This window comes from Pan paniscus, chromosome 20 (genome assembly GCF_029289425.2).
Source record: "Pan paniscus chromosome 20, NHGRI_mPanPan1-v2.0_pri, whole genome shotgun sequence".
Lineage (NCBI taxonomy): Eukaryota > Metazoa > Chordata > Mammalia > Primates > Hominidae > Pan > Pan paniscus.
The window spans coordinates 44,419,417-44,443,319 of record NC_073269.2 but is presented as its reverse complement, the minus strand read 5'-3'; the positions used below and the strand labels follow the sequence as shown (position 1 = coordinate 44,443,319).

The window sequence follows — 23,903 nt, the reverse complement described above, 5'->3', positions numbered from 1 at the left end:
CTGAGGACAGGAGCAAACCACGCACACCCTGGAGACAGCAAAGAGGCTGAGGCCCCAGCAGTTCGACCTGCTTCCCTGAAGCCCAACCACTGTCTCTGGTTTTTGTTTTTTTTGAGACAGAGTTTCTCTCTCGTTACCCAGGCTGGAGTGGAACGGCGCGATCTCAGCTTACTGCAACTTCTGCCTCCCGTGTTCAAGCGATTCTCCTGCCTCAGCCTCCTGAGTAGCTGGGATTATAGGCATGCACCATCACGCCTGGTTAATTTTTGTATTTTTAGTAGAGAAGGGGTTTCGCCAAGTTGGCTAGGCTGGTCTCGAACTCCTGATCTCAGGAGATCGGCCTGCCTCGGCCTCCCAAAATGCTGGGATTATAGGCGTGACACTGTCTCTGGTTTAAGAGAACCATGGGCTGAGATATTGAGGAATTCTCCAGGCCACGAATCTTGGGGCATGCAGCCTCTTCCATACCCCACAGCATCTGGGGGAGCTGGTGTGCTGATGGGGTCAGCTCTCCCAGCTGCCTGGAAATTCTCAGACACTCCCTAAGAGGACATCTCCACCCCTCCCACTCTGACGTCACTGCTTTCTAACATTGCTCATTTGTTTGCTTCCTTCTGAATCCATCTCGCCCATTCATCTGCTGGTTCTCAGACTTCAAAGGGGCTACAAGTTTGTTCTATGGAATTATGATTAAAATATTCATCTGAGTAGTTCACAACATGATTAATAATGGGGAAGACACATTGAGAAGATGCTCAAATCTTAGCAGTCTTCAGAAAAATGCAAATTACAGACATAAAAAATTCAAATTACAAAGCCAGCTGGGTGCGGTGGCTCACGCATGTAATCCCAGCACTTTGGAAGGCTGAGGTAGGAGGATCACCTGAGCCCCGGAGTTCGAGACCAGCCTGGGCAACATGGCAAGACGCTGTCTCTATAAAAAATGTTTTTAAAAAATAATAAATAAAATAAAACCATAATGTGGTAGCACCACCTGCCCACCGGAATGAATGAAACACAGAGGCTGGTGAGGGCATGCAGCAACTAGAACTCTCACATGTTGCTAGACAGAGTATAAGATGCTTTGTCATTTTGGGAAACAGTTTGGCACCTTCTTATAAAGTTAAACATACTAGCCCTGTGTGGTGGCTCACACCTGTAATCTCAGCACTTTGGGAGGCCGAAGCGGGCGGATCACTTGAGGTCAGGAGTTCAAGACCAGCCTGGGCAACATGTTGAAACCCTGTCTCTATTAAAAATACAAAATTAGCCAGGAGTGGTGGCTCATGCCTATGGTCCCAGGTACTTGGGAGGCTGAGGCAGGAGAATCGCTTGAGCCTGGGAGGCGGAGGTTGCAGTGAGCTGAGATTACGCCACTGCACTCCAGCTTGGGCAACAGAGTAAGACTCTGTCTCAAAAAAAAAAAAAAAAGAATAATAAAATAAAATAGCTGGGTGCGGTGGCTCACGCCTGTAATCCCAGCACTTTGGGAGGCTGAGGCGGGTGGATCACGAGGTCAGGAGTTCGAGACGAGCCTGGCCAAGATGGTGAAACCCCGTCTCTACTAAAAATACAAAAATTAGCCAGGTGTGGTGGCGCATGTCTGTAGTCTCAGCTACTTGAGAGGTTGAAGCAGGAGAATTGTTTGAACCCAGGAGTCGGAGGTTGCGGTGAGCCGAGATTGTGCCATTGCACTCCAGCCTGGGCGACAAGAGCGAAACTCCGTTTAAAAAATAAATAAATAAATAAATAAAATAAAATCAACTTAAAAATATGACCTAGAAATTTCACTCCTAGGTGTATACCCTACAGAAATGTGAACATATGTTCATCAAAAGACAGGCACAAGAATGTTCCTAGCAACACTGCTCTAGGCAGCCCAACTGCAAACAACCCAAATGTCTATCAACACCAAGATGTGGCAATAAGTTGTGGCTTATTCAGACAACGGGGGATACCACTCAGATACTGCGATACCATGTACATTCACTGGCTGGCTGTCACAAATGTAACACTGAGTGACAGAAACCAGACACACATACACAAAATAGACACAGTGTGATTCTGTATTCTATGAAATTCAAAACCAGGCAAAGCTCAGGCTGTGAGAAGTAGGACAGGGTTCCTTTGGGGGTACTAACTTGGAGGGGAATGGGGGTTTGGAGAGGCTAGCCATGTTCTATTTCCTGCCTGGGTGTGTCCACTCTGTGATAGGTTATCAGGCTGTGTCTTCATCATGTAGGCTCTTTTTTTTTCTGAGACAGAGTCTTGCTCTGTCACTCAGGCTGGAGTGCAGTGACTCGATCTCGGCTCACTGCAACCTCTGCCTCCCAGGTTCAAGCAATTCTCCTGCCTCAGCCTCCTGAGTAGCTGAGATTACAGGCATGTACCACCACGCCTGGCTAATTTTTGTATTTTTAGTAGAGACAGGGTTTCCCCATGTTGGCCAGGCTGGTCTCGAATTCCTGACCTCAAATTATTATCCGCTCGCCTTGGCCTGGCCTCTTTTTTTTTTTTGAGACAGAATCTTGCTCTGTCACCCAGGCTGGAGTGCAGTGGCACGATTTCAGCTCACTGCAACCTCTGCCTCCCAGGTTCAAGCGATTCTCCTGCCTCAGCCTCCCAAGTAGCTGGGATTACAGGTACATGCCACCATGCCCGGCTAATTTTTGTATTTTTAGTAGAGATGGGGTTTCCACATGTTGGCCAGGCTGGTCTCAAACTCCTGACCTCAGGTAATCCTCCCACCTCGGCCTCTCAAAGTGCTGGGATTATAGGCGTGAGCCACCCCGCCTGGCCACGTGGGCTCTTAACATGTGCCGTATGTCCATAAAAGCTGAAAACAACACAGGAGGGTTTACGTAATGAAAAGCCATGGGACGCAGCCAGTCCTGCTCCTGAGAGCTCAATGCTTAATCTTTTTCAGCTACCTTCCCTGGTGGCTCCCAGCTCCGTGTCACACAGCTGCACGCCGGCTCTGGCCTTATCAGCGGGAGCAGACGCCACCTGCCGATGCCCTGTCTGGACGGATAAGGATCTCGCTCGCTGGTTCCGCTGCTCTCCTGGGTGCCCTCTCTAGTCTTACACGTGGCGCTTACAGCTTTCTTTTGTGTTTTATCCGTCACTCACAGGAGGGGGAGTGTTGCCTGTCAAGCTCTAAGTAAGAGGTCCTGCAGAGTGAGGCAGGCGGGTGGGCGCAGCAGCTGGTGGGGGCCCTACCTGGCTTCTGGCGTTCCATGGTGCTCTCCTGGCTGGTCAGGCCACCGGAAGAGGAGTCGCCGCTAGACGTCCCATCGTGGCTGAAGTGGGGATCAAGAGATAGCAGGGGGTGTGGGGCAGCCGTGTACCTGCAGGGGATGAGAAGAGACGTGCCCAGGGTGAAAGATCAGCCTATGTCGAAAACCACCTGAGCCTGAGCCTGAGCCTTGCTCGCCAGTGGGTTTTAGACACACGGGAGGCTCCGCTGTGGATGATACAAAGCGGTTAGGAAGGCTGGATGAGTAAGCCTGGAAACGTGCTATTAGCTGCGGGTCCGGGATGAGAGTCTCGCCTGGGAAGCCTGCCAGGGAGCTGGTGGCGGCGGGGCAAGGCGGGTTCCTAAGGGAAGGAGGGGGCAGAGGCCGCTTGGGCCGACAGCCCTACCCCTGGGCTCCTCTCAGGGGTCCTGTTTTCTGGCTGTGACATGGGGTGAATGTCCCCAGCAGCTACTGCCCCAGGCCTCTCTCGGGCTGCCTTGCTCTGATGGAGACAGCAGGTTGGGAAGCATTCATGGGTGCAGCAGGCCCTGAGTTGGGCAACTGGGGCTTCAAAGCTCACCATGGCCTCTTGCCTAGACAGATGCAGCCACTTCCTAGCCCACAGCCTCAGTTTCCTTAGCTGTCAAGAGGCGATAACAGTAGGTCCTTCTTCTCAGGACTGAAGGATGCCCCGTCATGCCCAGTGTTTAGGCAGGGGCTGATTCCTGACACATGGTGACTTGGGACACCTGGCTGATGGGCTAGAACTCTGTGTGTCCTACCACGCCCAGCTCACGAGGTAACATTTTCTACCTCATAGAGTTGGGGAGTGGATGGAATAAAATTATCCCCTAGACAGAGGTCCTCCTGGAGGCCAGCTTTGCACACCCACATGCAAGGCTAGGATTTAAGGGAGGTGGTGGTAGAAGGCTCTCACTGTGCCCTCCTGTCCCAGTGGCATTCTCTATTTTTTTTTTTTTTTTTTTGAGATGGGGTCTTGCTCTGTCAACCAGGCTGGAGTGCAGTGGCACAATCTCAGCTCACTGCAACCTCCGCCTCCCGGCTCAAGCGATCCTCCCACTTCAGCCTCCTGAGTAGCTGGTACTATAGCTGCATGTTACATGCCCAGCTAATTTTTAGTATTTTTTGTAGAGATGGGTTTCACCATGTTGCCCAGGCTGGTCTTGAACTCCTGGGCCCAAGTGATTTGCCTACTTCAGCTTCCCAAAGCGCTGGGACTACAGATGTGAGCCACCATGCCCGGCCCCAGTGGCCCTGTCTACAACCATGGGGTGAATCTTGTAGACACTTCCTAACGTCCAGTCCTCCTTGGATCACAGCCGGTCGTGGCAGAAAGTCTTCTCCCTGTCTGAGGTTGGTTCAGAGACAGGCCTGTGACAAAATTTTGGCTGATGAGACACGAAGGGAGGTGAGTTATTAAGACGCCCACAAAACATTCCAGTTCTCCACTTCCAAGCAGGTGGCAGGACACACTTCCAGGTCCCTTGAGACTGGCTGAATGGAGTCATGTGACCAGCGCTCATAGCTGAGCTGTCAGGGAAGTGACTTGGAGTTGCTGGCTGCCTGGGGAGCCTGGGTCCTGAGAGGTCCCTGCCAACCAGCAGTGGAACTGTGGAGGGGCTGAGAAATAAACGTTGCTGATTTAAGCCACGGAGACTTTCAGGTGTCTGTTACCCAGTACCGTCTGACTGAAATGGGGTAAGTCTGCCCAGAGGCTTCTGGGAAATCTCCTTGCTCCTAAGAGGGATGACAAGAAAAGATGGCCTCTCTTTGCCCTCCAGATGCTGCTGGGTCCAGATTTAACATCATAAGCTGCTGCTGCCCTCTTGCTACCAGGCTGCAGGTAAGACCCACTCTGATGGTGGAAGAGAGGAGGCAGAAGGAATCTGGCCCTTGATAATGTGGTCAAGACGCTGGATTCACCCTCCCTGGAACCTGCCCTGCTCCTGAGCTTCCTTTTCTGTGAGATAACAAATTCCTACAATGTTTGAGCCAAAATTTGGTTACTTCAGCCAGAAGCACCTCACTGACACAGGCCCTGTGCTCTGGGGGAGTTACTGAGCCTCCATTAATAATGTTGATATTAGCCAGGTGTGGTGGCTCACGCCTGTAATCCCAGCACTTTGGGAGGCCGAGGCAGGCAGATCACTAGAGCTCAGGAGTTCGAGACCAGCCTGGCCAACATGGCAAAACCCCATCTCTACTAAAAATATAAAAATTAGCCAGGTGTGGTGGTGTGTGCCTGTGACATCCCAGCTACTTGGGAGGCTGAGGCAGGAGGTTAAATTGAACCCGGCAGGAGTGAGCCAAGACTGTGCCACTGCGCTCCAGCCTGGACGACAGAACAAGACTCCATTTCAAAAAAAAAAAAAAAAAAAGTGTTGATATTGCAATTCCCTGGTTGGCTCCTGGCATCTGTACTTTCAACTTGGGAGGATCTGGTAGGGGGAGGTGAGGTGATAAACTAGGATCCCCCAAGATGCCAAAGAGGAAGTAACTGACTTATCCAGGGTCACCCTGCCAGCTCAAAGCCAGGACTGTCTCTACAGGGACCCTGCCCTAATCCCCTGGCTTCAATGCCCTGAGCACAGTAGAGAGGTGTTTCAAGGGGCACTGCACTCTCTGAAAACTCAACTCCACTCACTTGCCAGGAAAAAACACACCATCCTCCCTGCCCTCAACCAGACCTTGACCTCTGACACCTCCAGGAAAGGAAGACAGGGCCCAAACACAGGAAGTACGAAACGTGAATTCTTACTTTTCTCAATGTCTGAGGGCCCAGTTTCCAGCAATCAAAGGGATTTTACAAAAGCAACTTTGACTATAAGCAATCTTCATCTTACTAGCTGACTTCACACCTGGCTAGCTGCCTGGTAAAATGTGGCTCCATCCTTGCTGGAGTTCAGAGTGTTGATGCACTTACTCAGTTTTCCCAAAAAGTCGCTGTGAAATCCTCAGCACTCAGGAAAAATGGCTAGGATGAGCCCGGGGAGGGCGGAAAATCTGAGTGGCGGATGCTGCAGGCTGCTCCCAATGACTAGCCTCTCCTTCCTCCTTGGTAACAGAATCCCAACTGTATCTGGGGCAGCAATGAGACTGGATCACCAGACTACATGTCCCAGGATCCCTTGCAGCTCTGGCCAATGAGATAAAAGTGGAGGTGCCACACATGACTTCCAGTCTCGAAGCTTCCTCATGAGTGTGCTGCGGGTGCCTTTGCCTCACCGCCTCCTCAAGGCTACAGCTTGAACAGCCACTTTGAACCAGGAGGCAAAAGGCCAAGGACAGCAATACATCAAGGAGGGGGGGCCTGGTTTCCCGTCAATGTGGGGAAAGAAACATCTTGTCAGAACCACTATTTTGTATACTATGCAGCTAAACCTAATCGTAATACATAGACCCTCCTCTTTAGTTGGGCATATTTTACCTTGTTTCATCTCTCAGCTACTTTCCCCAATCAGACAACCCGTACTTTATCCAACCATGTACTTCTCTTGCTAACAAGACTTTTTCTGTTTTTTTGAGATGGAGTCTTGCCCTATTGCTTAGGCTGGAGTGCAGCAGTGACGCGAACTTCCGCTTCCAGGGTTCAAGCGATATTCTCTTGCCTCAGCCTCCCAAGGGAAGACAGGCACACGCCAAGATGCCAAGCTAATTTTTGTATTTTTATTAGAGATGAGGTTTCACCATATTGGCCAGGCTGGTCTCAAACTCCTGGCCTCAAGTGATCTGCTTGCACCTGCCCACCTCGGCCTCCCAAAGTGCTGGGATTACAGGTGTGAGCCACTGTGCCCCACCCAACTAACAAGACTTTTTATTATCCCAATGCACACTGACCTATGTTGACCATTCATTGGGATGCTGAATATATCCCATTTGAGACCATGTCTATCACTGTCCAATTCTGGTCAAACTGATTGGAAATCGGGACATTCCAGCATCTCATCACACACGGCTCTGGGGAAACATCCCCGGCAGAAGAGAAGATCAAATTGCTGTCTTTAACCTCATCTGAGTAATTTTAAAGTAATTATCTCTTCTTGGAAGATAACTCACTTTATAAAGGGTTTGGTGTTTTGGGATGAGCTGACTAGCTATGGTTTCAGATGTCTCCAGGCAGAAGCTGGAGGTACTGACTCTGGGGAGGAACCTTACGGGGAGTAGGGTTGGGCTACGGGACGCTGGCTTGAGCTTCCCTCTTGGCCACAGAGGAAAGCACCAAAACAGACAGGACTGTGGGCAGGAGCCTCGCCGGGCGGAGAGCTCCAGCCCGCTCTGTCAATCTCCCACATCAACCGATGGAACAACAGACAGGTGAATGACAGGATGCCTGGGCAAAATGATGGTCAGATGATGTAGCCTTGTTGGCTGCCACCCCAGCAGCCATCACCTCCGTTCCTGCTTGCCCAGATTCCACTCTGGCAGCCAGCCCTCTGTCTCGTGACTTGAGTAAATCCTCACAGTTAACACAGCCACAGAGGTGCAATGTGACCTTGCCAGGGGTTGAGGGGTGGGCAAGTGATCCAGTTCCTTCCCCCCTCTTTTTTTTTTTTTGAGATGGAGTCTTGTTCTGTCACCCAGGCTAGAGTGCAGTGGCGTTATCTCAGCTAACTGCAACTTCCGCCTCCCGGGTTCAAGTGATTCTCCTGCCTCAGCCTCCCGAGTAGCTGGGACTACAGGCGCCTGCCACCGTACCCAGCTAACTTTTGTATTTTTAGTAGAGAAGGGGTTTCACCATCTTGGCCAGGCTGGTCTCGAACTCCTGACCTCATGATCCACCCGCCTCAGCCTCCCAAAGTGCTGGGATTACAGGCTTGAGCCACCGAGCCCGGCCCCTTCCCTCTTAATTAATTAATTATTTTGGGACAGAGTCTCACTCTGTCACCCAGGCTGGAGTGCAATGTCACACACCTGGCTCACTGAAGCCTTGACAGCCCGGGCCCAAGCAATCCTTCCACCTCAGCCTCCCAAAGTTCTGCGTCAGGGTCAGCCCTCTGGAACCATAGTCCTGGGTTCTCATCTTGGCTCTGTTACGTCCTGGCAGAGTGACCTCAGCCAAGCAAATTCACCTCACTGAGCTGTAGTTTCCCTCTGTAAAATGAGGGTAATTAAACTACCCACCTCAAGGAGTTGCTGGGAGGACTCACTGAGATCATACGTATAGATCAATGGAACCCAGAAACAGATCCACACAAGGATATCCAATTAATTCTGCACTCTCCCATTTTTGCCTTAAGGAACAAAAGCAGTACAGTGGAGTGGGGGTAACCTTCTCAATAAATAGCACTGGAGTAAATCAGACAACCATAGGCAATAAAGGAACCTCAACCTAAACCTCTCACCTTACACAAAAATTAAAACAAACAAAACTCAAAATGGATCATGGACTTAAGTGTAAAAGAGTAAAACTTCCAGAAAAAAACACGAGAAAATCTTCAGGACCCAGCACTAAGCAGAGTTCTTAGACAACACCAAAAACCTGATCCATAAAATAATAATAAAAAAAAGATAATTTGGGCTTTATCAAAATAAAAAACTTAGGCTGGGTGTGGTGGCTCATGCCTATAATCCCAGCACCTTGGGAGGTCAAGGCAGGAGAATCACTCGATTTAGCCCAGGAGTTTGAAACCAGCCTGGCCAACATGGTGAAACCCTGCCTCTACTAAAAATACAAAAATTAGCTGGGAGGGTTGTGCGTACCTGTAATCCCAGCTTCATGGGAGGTTGAGGCATGAGAATCGCTTGAACCTGGGAGGCAGAGGTTGCAGGGAGCCGAGATGACACCACTGCACTCCGGCCTGGGCAACAGAGCAAGACTCCGTCTCAAAATAAATAAATAAATAAATAAAAATAAAAAATAAAATAAAAAACTTTTGTTCTGTGAAAGACCCTGTAAAAAAGACAAACTAAAGGCTGGGAGGAAATATTTGCAAATCGCATATCTGACAAAGGACTTGTATTTAGAATGTCCAAAGAACTCTCAGACACAGAACACCATCACACCCAATTAGAAGACGCACAAAAGACACGCACAGGCACTTCACTGAAGAGGATACAGGGTTGGCAAATAAGACATGAAAAGGTGTTCAATATCCTTAGCCATTAGGAACATGCAAATTAAAATCACAGTGAGATATCACTGCACACCTATCAAAGTAGCTAAAATGAAAAACAGTGACAATGCCAAATGGTGAGGATGTGGAGACCCGGATCACTCACGCTCTGCTGGTGGGAATGTAAAATGATACAGACACTCTGGAAAACAGTTTGGCAGTTCCTTTTCAAACTAAAAATGGACTTACCATACGGTAAGCAATTGTACTCCTGGGCATTTATCCCAGAGAAATGAAAACTTATTTTCATGCAGAAACCTGTATGCCTGAATGTACATGTTCACTGCATGAATATTTATAATAGCCAAAACTCGGAAACTACCCAAATGTCTTTTTAAATCTTTTTAAAATATATTTTTAATATTTTAAAAAACTTTATTTCAACCCAGCAGCATAGATTCAGAGTGCCCTGAATATGCACTCCCCCAAATGTCTTTTGATGGGTGAGTGGTTAAACTGTGGTATATCTAGACCACGGAATAAACAGCATAATGAGTGAACTAGAGACTTGCGACAACGTGGATGAACCTTAAGGACATTCTGCTGAGTGAAAAAGACAACCTCTGAAGCATACGTACATCTGATTCCTTTTATCTAACATTCATCATGAAATAACAATAATTAAAAGACAGGTTGGGTGTGGTGGTTCACGCCTGTAATCCTAGCACTTTGGGATGTCCAGGTGGGAGGATGGCTTGAGGCAAGGGCTTCAAGATCAGTCTCGGCAACACAGCGAGACCTTGTCTCTATGAAAGAAAAGAAAAATTGGCTGGGTGTGGTGGTGCATGCCTGCAGTCCTAGCTAATTGCAAAGCTGAGATGGGAGGACTGCTTGGGCCCAGAAGAGTGAGGCTTCAGTGAGCTATATGATCGTGCCATTGCACTCCAGCCTGGCTGACAGAGTGAGACTTTGTCTCCGAAAAAAAAAAAGAGCCTCAGAACAGATGAATGGTGAATGGTTGCCAGGGGTTAGGCATAGGGGGAAGAGATGGGTGTGGCTATAAAAGGGTAGCATGAGGCACCTCGTGATGGTTACACAACATTTCATATGTGATAAAATTGCACAGAGCTACAGACACACACACACAAATGAGTGCATGTATAACTGGTGAATTTTGAATAAGCTGTAGGCCTGTACCCATGTCAACCTCTTGCTTTGATATTGCGTTATAACCATACAAGATGTTAACAATAGGGGAGGCTGCGTGAAGGGTTCAGGTTCACAAGACCTCCCTGTATTTTTTTTTTTTTTTTTTTTTGAGACGGAGTTTTTGCTCTTGTTGCCCAGGCTGGAGTACAGTGCCACAGTCTTGGCTCACTGCAACCTGCACCTACCAGGTTCAAACGATTCTCTCGCTTCAGCCTCCTGAGTAGCTGGGATTACAGGCGCGTGCCACCACACCCGGCTAATTTTTTGTATTTTTAGTAGAGACGGGGTTTCATCATGTTGGCCAGGCTGGTCTCGAACTCCTGACCTCAGATGATCCACCCATCTCGGCCTCCCAAAGTGCAGGGATTACAGGCGTGAACCACTGTGCCCGGCCACCTGTATGTTTTTTTTGGCAACTTCCTGTGACTCAGTAATTATTACAAAATAAAAAGTTAAAATAAAATAATAAAGGCAGATACCAAGACTTTAGGGGAAAAAAAACAAAAACAACAGTCCCCAAGAGCTTTCGGTAACACCACTGCCACCACTTTTGTTACTGGTGAGTCACTCTGACTGCCATTTCCAACCTCAGCCCCTGCTGTCACCTGGGTGCCCCCACACCCCATGTCCCGCACACACCCGATTCCTCTCTGATTCTCCTGTGTTTCACAGCATCCTGCTTGTTCATGTCTGTGGCCTTTACTCTGTTTGGAATGACTTTTTCTCTCCTCTCTGTCGCAGACTCCTATTAGTCCCTCAAAGTTCTGTTCAGATGTCACCTCCTCCAGGCAGCCAGTCTAGACCTCCAGTGCTGGGCTGTGTTCCCTCTTCCTCTATTAGAGTGCTCATCAGAGTGCACATGGTTTTTACGATCCTCTCCATCACAGTCAGCAAGGGCTGACTACAGAACCCCCTCGTAATTGATTATCTCAAATACTCCTCCTGGCACGCCAGAAAGCTCTTGAGACCCTTTGCTGAATGAAAGCTGAATGGTGGCTACTAGAAGAAGAAACAGTGGGCGTGTTTCTTCAATTGAACAAGAGGCTTAGAATCTAACAATGGATGACTGTGGCGACTCTCAGAGAATGGTCCCTGGTGCAGCACCCCGAACCTACCAGGTCAGAAATTTGGGGCTCAGGCCCAATAATCTGTATTTTAACAAGTCCTCCTCTGGGTGATTCCAATGCCTGCTAAAGATTGAGAACCACTGGTTTGGTGGCCTGATCCCTGGTCTTAAGGCAGGTGGTTTCATTTTAACAAACCCACTCACTCCATCCTTTCATCCAATATATACCAAAGATCAGCCATGTGTCGGACTGTGTACTATGGGATGGGAGGTCTTGAAGAGCACGCTTACCCTCTCTGTCTCTCTCTCGCTCTCTTACAGGTGCACATACATGCACGTGCGCAAGCACACACACTCTTAGCTGGCTAATAAGGATGAAGAGTGCTCAAGGCCACGGTCAGGAAATACACAGGAATTGGGGGGCAGTGCCTTGCCTCAAGAGGGAGCTCCAGAGAAGGGTTCTGGAGAGGGGCACAGAAGCTTGAGTTGGTAGGATGGGGGGAGTGTGGGCGAGGAGTGTGAAGCATATTCAGGCCAAGGAAGGAACACCATCAAGGCTCTGAAATACAGACAGTCCCCCTAGGAAGCTGGGAGTGGCCAGTGTGGCTAAAGTGTGGCACTGCACGAGACTCGCAGGGGCCCTGGTGGCCACAGGGAGGGGCCAAAGCTGTGTCCTGAGGGCTCTGGGAGTGGTGGGAGGGTTTGGAGCAGGGGACAGGCATGTTCAGGTATAGAAAGATCTGGCCGAGTGCACGGGCTCACACTTGTAATCCCAGCACTTTGGGAAGCTGAGGCAGGCGGATCGCTTGAGGCCAGGAGTTTGAGACCAGTCTGGCCAGCATGGTGAAAATCCGTCTCTACTAAAAATACAAAAATTAGCTGGGCGTGGTGGCGAGAGCCTGTAGTCCCAGCTACCTGGGAGGCTGAGGCAGGAGAATCACTTGAACCCGGGAGGTGGAGGTTGCAGTGAGCTGAGATTGCGCCACTGCACTCCAGTCTGGCGACAGAGTGGTCTCAAAAAAAAGACACAGAAAGATCCCTCTGGCTGTTGAGTGTTGAGTGGAGGGTAGACCAGGGGAGGTGAGATGAAGGCTGGAAGCCCACTGTGGTGGCCTGGGCAAGAGAACAGGGAAAGGAGGAGAGGGTGGGTGACAGAGATGCTCAGGAGGAGGACCACTGCAAGGAGAAGGAGGAAGGGGACATTCACAGGATGAGGCCCACAGCTCAGGCCCAAGGACTAGGATTGATGTGGCTGCCCCTGAGACAGGGACCTGGGGGCAGAGGAAGAACAGAGGGCACGAGGGCTGAAGGCAGCTGGGGAATAAGCTCAGCCGGAGCCAGAGCCTGAAGGGCCTTGAATGCCAAGTTTATCCTGAGGGCACTGGGGAGCCATGGAGGGTTTGGGGAGCTCTCTCAGGCTGGTGGGGAGCCATGGAGGGTTTGGGGAGATCTCTCAGGCTGCCAGGTTGCAGATGGACGCAAGTGGGCAGAACTGAATCCTGAAAGATCTCGAAAACTGGGTAATGCTGGCGGCCTGGTCCTAGGGGCTTAGGGCTGGAGAGAGTTAGATGCATGGCCGTGCTGGATAGTGGATGCTCTTGCTCGACAGGTGTCAAGAGAACAGCAATCAAAATTCTGCTGCAAGGAAAGCCAACGATGGGTCCTGCCCAGCCCGGCCCAGTTTTGCTCCAAAACATGAGACATAACCACCCCATGGGGCTCCTCTGAGGACCTTCAGGGGTCCAGAAACACCATAAAATGGCAACTAGAATTGTGGGGGTGTGCATTTGCTGGGGAAGAAGGAGGCACAGCTTTCATCAGATCCCTTAACATGAAAAGAATTGAGAGAGGCTGACCTTTCTGGGGATGGCTTGTATCTCACGTAGGTGGCCGAGCCGGGGGTGGAGAAGCTCCCAGAAGGCTGTCGGTAGGGAGGGACTCTGTCGGCCCCTGCTGGTGATACTGTGTAAGGGGTTTCTGGGAAGCTGACAGGCCTAGAAGGAGACAGGGGAGGAAGGAGGCAGAGGGTGAGTAGGAGGGTACCCCTGCCCTGGGAGGATGGACGGACAGACAGATGGATGGACAGACGGACAGACAGACAGACCAACCGAACTTTCCCCCGCCCAGCCACATCCCTTCTGCTATTCACTGCTCAGGATGAAGGGGAGGATGCTGAGCACAGGGCGAGAGAAGCTGGGATGCTCCTGGGCCCCCTCTTCCCGGATCCACTGCGGCTGCCCGCAACACACAGCTTCTGCAGGCTGCTCAAGACCATTCTCGCCTCTGCCCCCTGGGGACAAGATGTCCCTCTGCAAGTTGGATTCCTTCATTTTTTGGAAAATTTTCTTTTTATCTTTTAATATATAATATCTTCAGAAGAGTATCTGTTAAGTTATATTTGTCATCATCATAAAACAAACTCCCTGAAGCTACCAGCCAACCCCAGGACTAGAACGGTGGTGCTAACATCTACCCGTGGGCTTCCCCACTTCCCATTTCCCTGCCTCCTCCAGGAAGAAGTCACTGTCCTAAATTTTGTGCTTATCAGTCCCTTCACCTTAAAAATAACAGTTTTATTTTATTTTATTTTTCAGAGATAAGGTATTGCTCAGTCTGGAGTGCAGTGGTGCAATCACAGCTCACTGCAGCCTCCAACTTCTGGGCTCAAGCCATCCTCCCACCTCAGCCTCTTGGGCAGCTGGGACCATAGGTGTGCATCACGCCTGGCTAATTTTTAATAAATGTTTTTTATAGAGCCAGGGTTCTGCTATGTTGCCCAAGCTCTCTAACTCCTGGCCTCAAGCAATGCTCCTGCCTTGACCTCCCAAAATGTTGGGATTACAGGCGTGAGCCACCGTGCCCAGCCTAAAAAGCAGAGCTTCAGTCGTCTACTTAGTATAATGGATTTCTAACCCAGAGCTCCCCAGCACTGGGTCCCCAGACAAGAGGCCCATGGTGAAAGCTGAAGGGAAGGAGGGAGGGAGGAACAAGGGAGACATAAGGATAAGAAGGAAGGTCGAAAGCCTGAGGCAAGGAAGACGATGGAGGAAATAGTGAGGAGAGGGAGGGGCGGAGGATGGGTGTGGGCTGGTGGGGGTTGGGAAGTATTCGTCCCCCCAGCAGGTGCTTACCTCTTGCTGTGCAGTGGCTGGGACTCCCGGAAGGGGACTATGGGGGTCTGCTTCAGGGGCCGGCTCAGGGACTGGGCATGGCCAGGAGTGGTTGGAGTGCCCCACTTGGAGGCTGGTAGAGAGTTATGGGATGCGGGCCCGCTCCACTGCCAGGGAGCATTGCTGCGGTAGGGGGGCCGGCCCCCAGGAGTGATGCTTTCCTGCTCCGTCTTGGGCTCCGAGGTATTCATGTCATAGGTCTCCGGCCAACCCCTGGGGAGAAAAACTGCATTACTCAGAAAGGCCCCAGCCCACCAACACGCGGGCCTGCTGTCTAGGCTGGGTTTTCCTGGCCCAATATAAACCGCGATGGCTTTTTTTTTTTTTTTTTTTTTTTTTTTGAGACAGAGTCTTGCTTTGTCGCCCAGGCTGGAGTACAGCGGCATGATGTTGGCTCACTGCAACCTCTGCCTCCTGGGTTCAAGCGATTCTCGTGCCTCAGCCTCCTGAGTAGCTGGGACTACAGGCAAGCGCCACTACGCCCAGCTAAGTTTTGTATTTTTAGTAGAGAAAGAGTTTCACCATGTTGGCCAGGCTGGTCTCGAACTCCTGACCTCAGGTTATCCACCCGCCTCAGCCTCCCAAAATGCTGGGATTATAGGAGTGAGCCACCGCGCCCGGCTGGGGATGGCCTATTTTAAAAGTCGAGTGAATACTCCTTAAAATGGTCTGAAACTTACCAGCTCAGAGTCTTCAACCAGGACGGGACCCAACACAGGGGCTCCGACTGCCTGTCCCTTTCCACCTCATCTCCTCTTCCCTCCTCCCACTCGAATTCTCTGTTCCCACCCCTCGCTTCTACCTGACCCAGGCCACACAGCTGCCAGTGTCCTCGACGGACCTGCCTGGCCCCCCTTAGCGGTACTCAGGGCGAGAAAGGCGGATGTCCTCAGAATCAAAAGACAGTAACTGCCTTGTTCCAAAGAATCTTAAAGGCAGCTGGAAGAGGAGCAGGTGACCTACTTTGTGGGGTGGTTAAAAAAAAAAAAAGCCATGAAATCTACAACCTTGAAATAGATGCAGAGAGACCTGTGACTCCCCCTAGACCAGGCTGGCACATGCACCATGGTGCTCCTGGCTTGAGGCGGGGAGATCCGCCGGCTGGGCTGGCATTCTCCACTGCCACTGCAGCGCCGCATGGGAGGGGTCCCCGAGCCATGCTCATGAAATCCACCTCCTGGCAGCTGTGAGAGCTGAGCTCAGAGGAGCCTTCAGCCTGGAAGCGCCCAAGCCCCCATCGAGCTGATCCTCTGAGTGTCTCCTGAGTTCCCTGGAGCCACCCCGTTCATGGCCACCCAGCAAAAGAACTGGTGGATATGGTGGTTCAGAGGCTGCTATGGTCTGGATGTGTGTTCCCCCAAAAGTCACGTGTTGGAAACTTAACCCCCAATGCCACTGTTGGGAGGTGGGGACTAGTGGGAGGAGCTTAGGGCAGAGCCCTCATGAATGGATGAATACCACTATAGAAAGGGCTTGCGGGAGTGGACTCTCTCTCTTCTTCTCTTCTGCTGTATTTGGACGTGGCGTTCCTGTCCTCCAGAGGTCACAGCATTCAAGGCCCCATCATGGAAGCAGAAAGACCAGGCCCTATCCTGCCAGTGCCTGGATCTTGAACCTGCAGCCCCCACAACTGTGAGAAATGTATGTCTGTTCTTTATCCATTATCCGATCTCATATATTCTGTCATAGCAGCACAAAACAGACTAAGACAGAGGTGGATGCGCTCTGGCACCCAGGGCCCGACACACCGCACCCCTCGGTAGCGCCATGGCTGGAACTGACACTTGGCAGTGTCTTCTGGCTGTCCCTTTGGACTGGCAGCTGCCAATGTCTCACCAGGCACCAGGTGAGGAACAATAACAATATGAATGTCTATCAGAGCCTGTAGACATGACAGGCCCGGGCAGAGGTGGGGAAAGGTACTATCACTGTCTCCAGGCAGTGCACACCTGCCATTCCTGCCTGCCTGGTGTCTCTCCCCACACCCCCTCTCCTGATAACAGGTCTTTGTTAATATGGGCTCTGGGTGGGGCTGACCCCACTTCTTGGCTCCAGGTATTAGCATGTGACCCAGGCCTGACCAATTAGAAGCTTTCTCCAAGCCCCCACCCTGACACAATGACTAGCACAGAATTGTCATGTGCTCTAAGCAGGGCCAACGAGAGATAACGAGCATCAGTTGTTTGTTTTTTTTGAGATGGAGTCTTGCTCTGTCACCCAGGCTGGAGTGCAATGCTGAGATCTCGGCTCACTGCAACCTCCACCTCCCAGGTTTCAGCGATTCTCGCGCCTTAGCCTCCTGAGTAGCTAGGACTACAGGTGTGCGCCACCACACCCAGCTAATTTTTGTATTTTTAGTAGAGATGGCATTTCACCATGTTGCCCAGGCTGGTCTTGAATGCCTGACCTCAAGTAATCCGTCCTCCTCGGCCTCCCAAAGTGTTGGGATTACAGGCGTGAGCCACCACACTCAGTTTTTTTTTTTTTTTTTTTTTTTTGAGATAGAGTCTCGCTCTGTCACCCAGGCTGGAGTGCAGTGGTGCGATCTCGGCTCACTGCAACCTCTGCCTCCCAGGTTCAAGCGATTCTCCTGCCTCAGCCTCCCGAGTAGCTGGGATTACAGGCATGTGCCACCATGCCTGGCTAACTTTTGTATTTTTAGTAGAGATGGGGTTTCATCATGTTGGCCAGGCTGGTCTCGAACTCCTGACCTCAGGTGATCCGCCCACCTTGGCCTCCCAAAGTGCTAGGATTACAGGCATGAGGCACCACGTCCTATTCTGGAACTGTTTTGAAAACCATTAGGGAAAAAGATCTATTTCCACTGGGGATGCTGGGCTGAGGGGACCTAAGTTCAGAGCTGTGGGAGGGGGAGGCAAGAGACTGACTGAGAATGACAGCAAACATGGAAAGGTAAACAAGGGACAGAGACTCCTGGTGAGGGTGTCCGAGTCCCTGGATATGGCTGTGCCTAAATGCTGTCCCATCTCCTAGTCTTGTCGGCTATGTGAGCCAGTGAAGACTCTCTTTTGCGGTGCCATGTTTCAGTCTGTTCTGTTGCTGGTACACAGAGTCCTGATCAGTACATCACCTTTTAAAGACAAGTAAACCGAGGCACAGAGAAGTTAAATAACCCATCCAAGGTGAAACAGCCAGTAAGAAGTAGAAGTTGGATTTAAATATTTAGCACGTTGACTCCAAAGCCCACAACTTTAACCACCATGGACAATGGCCCCACCGTAGAGTGGTTTGGGAGCCAGTGGGTAGATTTCTTATGTCCTTGACTTTTCCTTTAGTTACTTTATTTTTTTTTTTTATTTGAGACGGAGTCTGGCTCTGTTGCCCAGGCTAGAGTGCAGTGGCGTGATCCTGGCTCACTGCAACCTTCGCCTATTGGGTTCAAGCAATTCTCATGCCTCAGCCTCCTGAGTAGCTGGGACTACAGGTGCCTGCCACCATGCCTGGCTAATTTTTGTGTTTTTAGTAGAGATGGGGTTTCACCATGTTGGCCAGGCTGGTCTCAAACTCCTGACCTCAAGTGATGCATCCGCCTCGGCCTCCCAAAGTGTTGGGATTACAGACATGAGCCACCATGCCTGGCCTTTTCCCTTAGGTACTGATGGCTTCATCTTGGGCTAAGAGTCCCTGGGTATGACCTCAAAGAGAAAAACATAGCTGGGCAGTCCCAGCTACTCACACAACTCAGTCTGAGATGGGAGGATCACTTGATCCCAGGAGTTCAAGGCCAGCCTGGGCAACACAGCAAGATCCTGTGTCCAAAAAAATAATAACTAAATAATAATAATAATTAAAATATAAAGAGGAAAATATTAATCAATCACTTTGAAGGCAGCATGGGCTGGGTGCAGTGGCTCACACCTATAATCCCAGCATTTGGGAGGAACAGACGAGAGGATCACTTGAACCCAGGAGTTCTAGACCCCATCTCCTAAAAAAAAAAATATGGGCCAGGTGCAGTGGCTCACATCTGTAATCCCAGCACTTTGGGAGGCCGAGGCGGGTGGATCACCTGAGGTCAGGAGTTAAAGACCAGCTTGGCCAACATGGTGAAACCCCATCTCTACTAAAAATACAAAAATTAGCCAGGCATGGTGGCACGTGCCTATAATCTCAGCTACTAGGGGGGTTGAGGCAGGAGGATCGCTTGAACCTGGGAAGCGGAGGTTGCAGTGAGCTGAGATCATGCCATTGCACTCCAGCCTGGGCAACAGAGTGAGACTCCATCTCAAAAACAACAACAACAACAACAAAAATGAAGGCAGCATGCAGCATGGAGAGGTACAGAGCCAGGGCTGCGGGGCCAGATGGCTGATCCAGATTCTAGCCCCGTTATCACCTACATGGGTGTGGGTGAGGAATCCTCTTCTCAGAGCCTCAGTTTCCTAATCTGTAATATGGAGCTGGCTGTGAGCATTCTCTGAGCGTTAGCAGAGTCTGCACATGACAACTGCTTAACAAATCAGAGCTGATGCAGTTGCCTCCTCCAGCTGATTCTAAGGACAGTTTACCTGCTTTTCCCACAAACAGAAGCAAAAGCCTCACTTCCACTTTCTGAAATCCAACCAAACCACCTTGGGGCTCTGGAAAAGATTCTGCCCCAGCTCCTCCCGGCTCTCGCCTTCCCCAGTGATCTGAAAATGATCATCATCGAAATTATCAGGAGCTCAGCAAATAATGAAGATTCCTGGGCCCCATCCCAGATTACACGCATCAGAATCCCCTGAGGCAGGGCCCAAGGATCTGCATTTGACTGAGCTGCCTGTGATGATGCTGATACACAATAACATTTGAGAAGGCCTGCTTCATTTATTGATTAAAAAAATTTTTTTTGAGACGGAGTCTTGCTGTGTCACCCTTGTTGGTGTGTAGTGACGCAGTCTTGGCTCACTGCAATCTCCACCTCCCGGGTTCAAGTGATTCTCCTGCCTCAGCCTCCTGAGTAGCTGGGATTACAGGCGTCTGCCACAACGCCCGGCTACATTTTGTATTTTTAGTAGACACCGGGTTTCACCATGTTGTCTAGGCTGGTCTTGAACTCCTGATCTCAGGTGATCCGGCTCCCTCGGCCTCCCAAAGTGCTGGGATTACAGGTGTGAGCCACTGCGTCTGGCCCTTGAATTGTTTTTAAGGATTAAAATGATATAACACGCATCCCTGTCTCCCAATCCCATCCTCCAGTTTCAACTACCAGAAGCAACCACTGCTCCCACTTTCTTATGCATTCTTCTTTTTTTTTTTTTTTTTTTGAGACAGAGTCTCACTCTCTTGCCCAGGCTGGAATGCAGTGGCATGATCTCACACCACTGCACTCCAGCCTGGGCACAGAGAGTGAAACTTCCTCTGAAAAAAGAAGAAAAACAAAACAAAAACAAACAAACAAAAAAACCCAAACAAAACTCCAGCCTTGTGGCCTGGGGGTAGGAGGAAGACCCCGTGCATTCTCCTCGGTGTCTGAGAGCATGGGGTCAGCGTGCAAGCCATGCGGCCTGGATGGTGGCAGCGAGGGCACTTCTATCCCGTCCTCACTGCTCGCCTCAGAGCTCACTACAACAGACATTTGAGCCAGGGTTGCATCAACAGGCTGGAGAAAGCCCAGAGCCTGGGTCATCAGCTCTGCAAATGAGGTCAGCTACACACCTCTGCATTTGAAGAACAACAAAAACCACCCAAGTCCTGACCCACGCCCACCCCTGCAAACGGGAGATCCTGTTTCAGCAGCTGCCTTATAAAGGGAACAGGAGGGAATGTCTTCCTCCTGAAAAGGGCAGGGAGAAGAACTCGTCTGTCTGGTTGCACTCTCCCTGGCCCTGTCTCCCCAAAGCTGGAGAACCGCAGACTTTTCTTTGCCTTTCAGTTTGTCCCTACCTGCATGTTTGGGGTGAGAGTCATGCGATGCGCAAGCTGGCTTATCGTGTGCACCCGTGGGAGTGTGTGGAGAGGGGCGCATGTCCTTCCTCGAGAAGCGTAGCCACCAGGGCACTTGCCTGTGGGGTTATCTGGCCTTGACTTGCCCCTGCAGAGATCTAAGCAGGTGTGGCTGGGCTGTGGCTCCGGGCAGGGTAGGAAGGTGGCAGGAGAAAAGGGCTGGGAACGGGAGACACCCGGGGCATGACTGGAGTCCTGAGGTTGAGCCATCTGGGATGTGGGTAGGGGTGGCCACACCCTCAGGTTCAGGGTTTAGGCCTGCCCAGAACTGTCCCCCACCAAGTGGAGAGAGAGCAAGCATGACTCAGGAAGGTGAGGGTGGGGACATCACTCGCATGCCCGTGTATTAATAGCTCGTGATGGCTTTCAGAGGCTGCAGAGTATAATGGAGACAGGCCGACCTGGATTTGAATTTTGCTTTGCTGCTTACTAGCTGTACAACTCTGCAAAGTGACTTGTTCGCTCTGGGCCTCGGTTTTCTCGTCTACAAAGCAGAGATCACACCAGCCCTGGTGTGAGCCCAGCAAGGTCATATGTGAATATGGCACTCATCGTCACCCCATCTTGTGCCCTCCTCTTGGCTGAATCTGCTGCAGCCACGCAGGTCCTCTTTCTGGTCTGTCTCCAAGCTAAGGGCCTTTGCCCTCACCTTCGGGCCTTCCCGGACCACCCTGTCCAATGTGGGTCATGTGCCCTTTACAGTCCTCACATCCAGTATCTTGGCGCCAGTGTCTCTCGAGCGCCTCCTATAGGCCAAGTACTGTCCCACGTGCCTTTTTTTTTTTTTTTTTTTTTCCTGAAACAGAGTCTCACTCTGTCATCCAGGCTGGAGTGCAGTGGTGCAATCGGCTCACTGCAACCTCTGCCTCCTGGGTTCAAGTGATTCTTCTGCCTCAGCCTCCTGAATAGCTGGAACTACAGGCGCACGCTACCATGCCCGGCTAATTTTTGTATTTTTAGTAGAGATGGGGTTTCACCATATTGGCCAGGCTGGTCTCAAACTCCTGACCTCATGATCCACCCGCCTTGGCCTCCGAAAGTGCTGGGATTACAGGCGTGAGCCACCAAGCCTGGCTTTTTTTTTTTTTTTTTTTTTTTTTGAGAAAGCTTGAGTGCAGTGGTGTGATCACAGCTCACTGCAGTCTCAACCTCCTATCTCACCCTGAGTAGCTGAGACTACATGCATGTGCCATCACACCTAGCTGATTTTTAAAAATTTGGGCTGGGTGCAGTGGCTCATGCCTGTAATCCTAGCACTCTGGGAGGTCGAGGCGGGCGGATCACATGAGGTCAGGAGTTTGAGACCAGCCTGGCCAATATGGTGAAACCCCGTCTCTGCTAAAAATACAAAAATTAGCTGGGTGTGGTGGTGCATGCCTGTAGTCACAGCTACTCGGGAGGATGAGGCAGAAGAATCGCTTGAACACAGGAGGCGGAGCTTGCAGTGAGCTAAGATCATGCCACTGCACTGCAGTCTGGGCAACAAGAGTGAAACTCAGTCTCAAAAAAAAAAATTTATTGTAGTGGTGAGGTCTTGCTATGTTGCCTAGGCTGGTCTCGAACTGCTGGGCTCAAGTGATCTTCTGGCCTCGGCCTCCAAAAGTGCTGAGAGCCACCAGCACTTCACAGTCACAAATTCACTGGGTCTGGCCTGTCCTACGTGCTTTACAAGTTGGATCTCCTTCAACTTCACAAACGCTCTTGTGGAAAGGACGTTATTGTCCTTGTTTTACAAATGAGGAAACCGGGCACAGGGTGGTAAGGCCACTTCCCTAGGGTCAAAGGTAACAAGGGGAAGAGCTGGGATTCAAACCTAGACAGCCTGCCTCTCCTGCTATGCTCTCCTGCCTCCCCATTCTGTGATATAAAATCATCTCATTTATTTACTTGTTTACTGTTTGTCTCCCCTGACCCATTGGGGCCTCACTCCATGAGGCCAAGGCCTTGGCTGTCCTCTGTGCACTGTTTCCAGAGCTGAGAACATGGTGCATCTCTCTCATTGGTCACTTCTGGAGGTTGCTAGCGACCAACTCATTATTCTGAAAACTGTATTTATCTTGTCTTCTCTGTACAAATTATACCTCAGGGTAACTAAACGGTTACTGAAAGAAAGCTCTTTTTAGAAGCATTCCAGCCAATATATGAAGAAGGAACGACAGAATGAAGATGGCACTCGTCTGCAAACCGTCATGAAATGATGGATCTAGGCAGGGCCTAGCAGTGGCTGCTGGGCTGTGAAACAGGACTGAAGGGGACACGTGGTGATGGCCAGGTGCCGCTGTCTGAAGCCTCTGCTTGCCCCTAGTGTCACTTGCAGGGGGAGACCAGGCAGGCAGTGCCTTCTCACAGATGCATACCTAGGAGTGCTGCGGCCGAAAGACATCCCATTGGGGCCTAAGCAAGCTTCCATCTTTGACTCTAGTTTACAGAAAATACCAGTGGTGGAGCAATAGGCTAAAGGACACCATGGGGAGTCCGCCAGCTAAAGCCAGGAAGGGGGAAGCTCTAAGGACAGGTGACCTGGTTTCTTTCCAAAATAAACTGCAAGGAAAAGGCCAGGCGCAGTGGCTCACATCTGTAATCCCAGCACTTTGGGTGGCTGAGGTGGGTGGAACACCTGAAGTCAGGAGTTCAAGACCAGCCTGGCCAACATGGTGAAACCCCAGCTCTACTAAAAATATGAAATTTAGCCAGGTGTGGTGCTACATGCCTGTAATCCCAGCTACTCAGGAGGCTGACACAGGAGAATCGCTGGAACCCAGGAGGCAGAGGTTGCAGTGAGCCAAGATTGTGCCACTGCACTCCAGCCTGGGTGACAGAGCAAGACTCTGTCTCAAAGCAAAAAAAAAAAAAAAAAAAAAAAGAGCCTCAAGAGATACATGAATCAAATGCAATAGGAGAATTCTTTTTTTCTTTTTTTTTTTGAGACGTAGCTTCATTCTTGTCGCCCAGGCTGGAGTGCAATGGCACGATCTCAGCTCACCGCAACCTCTGCCTCCCGGGTTCAAGCAATTCTCCTGCCTCAGCCTCCCGAGTAGCTGGGATTACAGGCATGCGCCACCACGCCCAGCTAGTTTTGTATTTTTAGTAGAGACAGTGTTTCTCCACATTGGTCAGGCTGGTCTTGGACTCCGGCCTGGTTCAGGCTGGTCTTGAACTCCCGCCTGGTGATCCGCCCGCCTCGGCCTCCCAAAGTGCTGAG

The 23,903-nt window shown here is 50.6% G+C and overlaps 1 protein-coding gene across 4 annotated transcripts in view; it reads right to left on the bottom strand.

Moving 5' to 3' along the window:
- Positions 1 to 23,903, bottom strand: part of SIPA1L3 (signal induced proliferation associated 1 like 3) — a 312,831-nt gene that overhangs the window by 71,385 nt on the left and 217,543 nt on the right. For all 4 annotated transcript variants that reach the window (XM_034944253.3, XM_034944252.3, XM_055103150.2 and 1 more), the window contains 3 exons: positions 14,717 to 14,968; positions 13,442 to 13,579; positions 3,220 to 3,347 (listed from right to left, as the gene is read on the bottom strand). In XM_034944253.3, the coding sequence (XP_034800144.2) occupies positions 3,220 to 3,347; positions 13,442 to 13,579; positions 14,717 to 14,968 (518 nt within the window). The remainder of the gene's footprint in view (positions 1 to 3,219; positions 3,348 to 13,441; positions 13,580 to 14,716; positions 14,969 to 23,903) is intronic.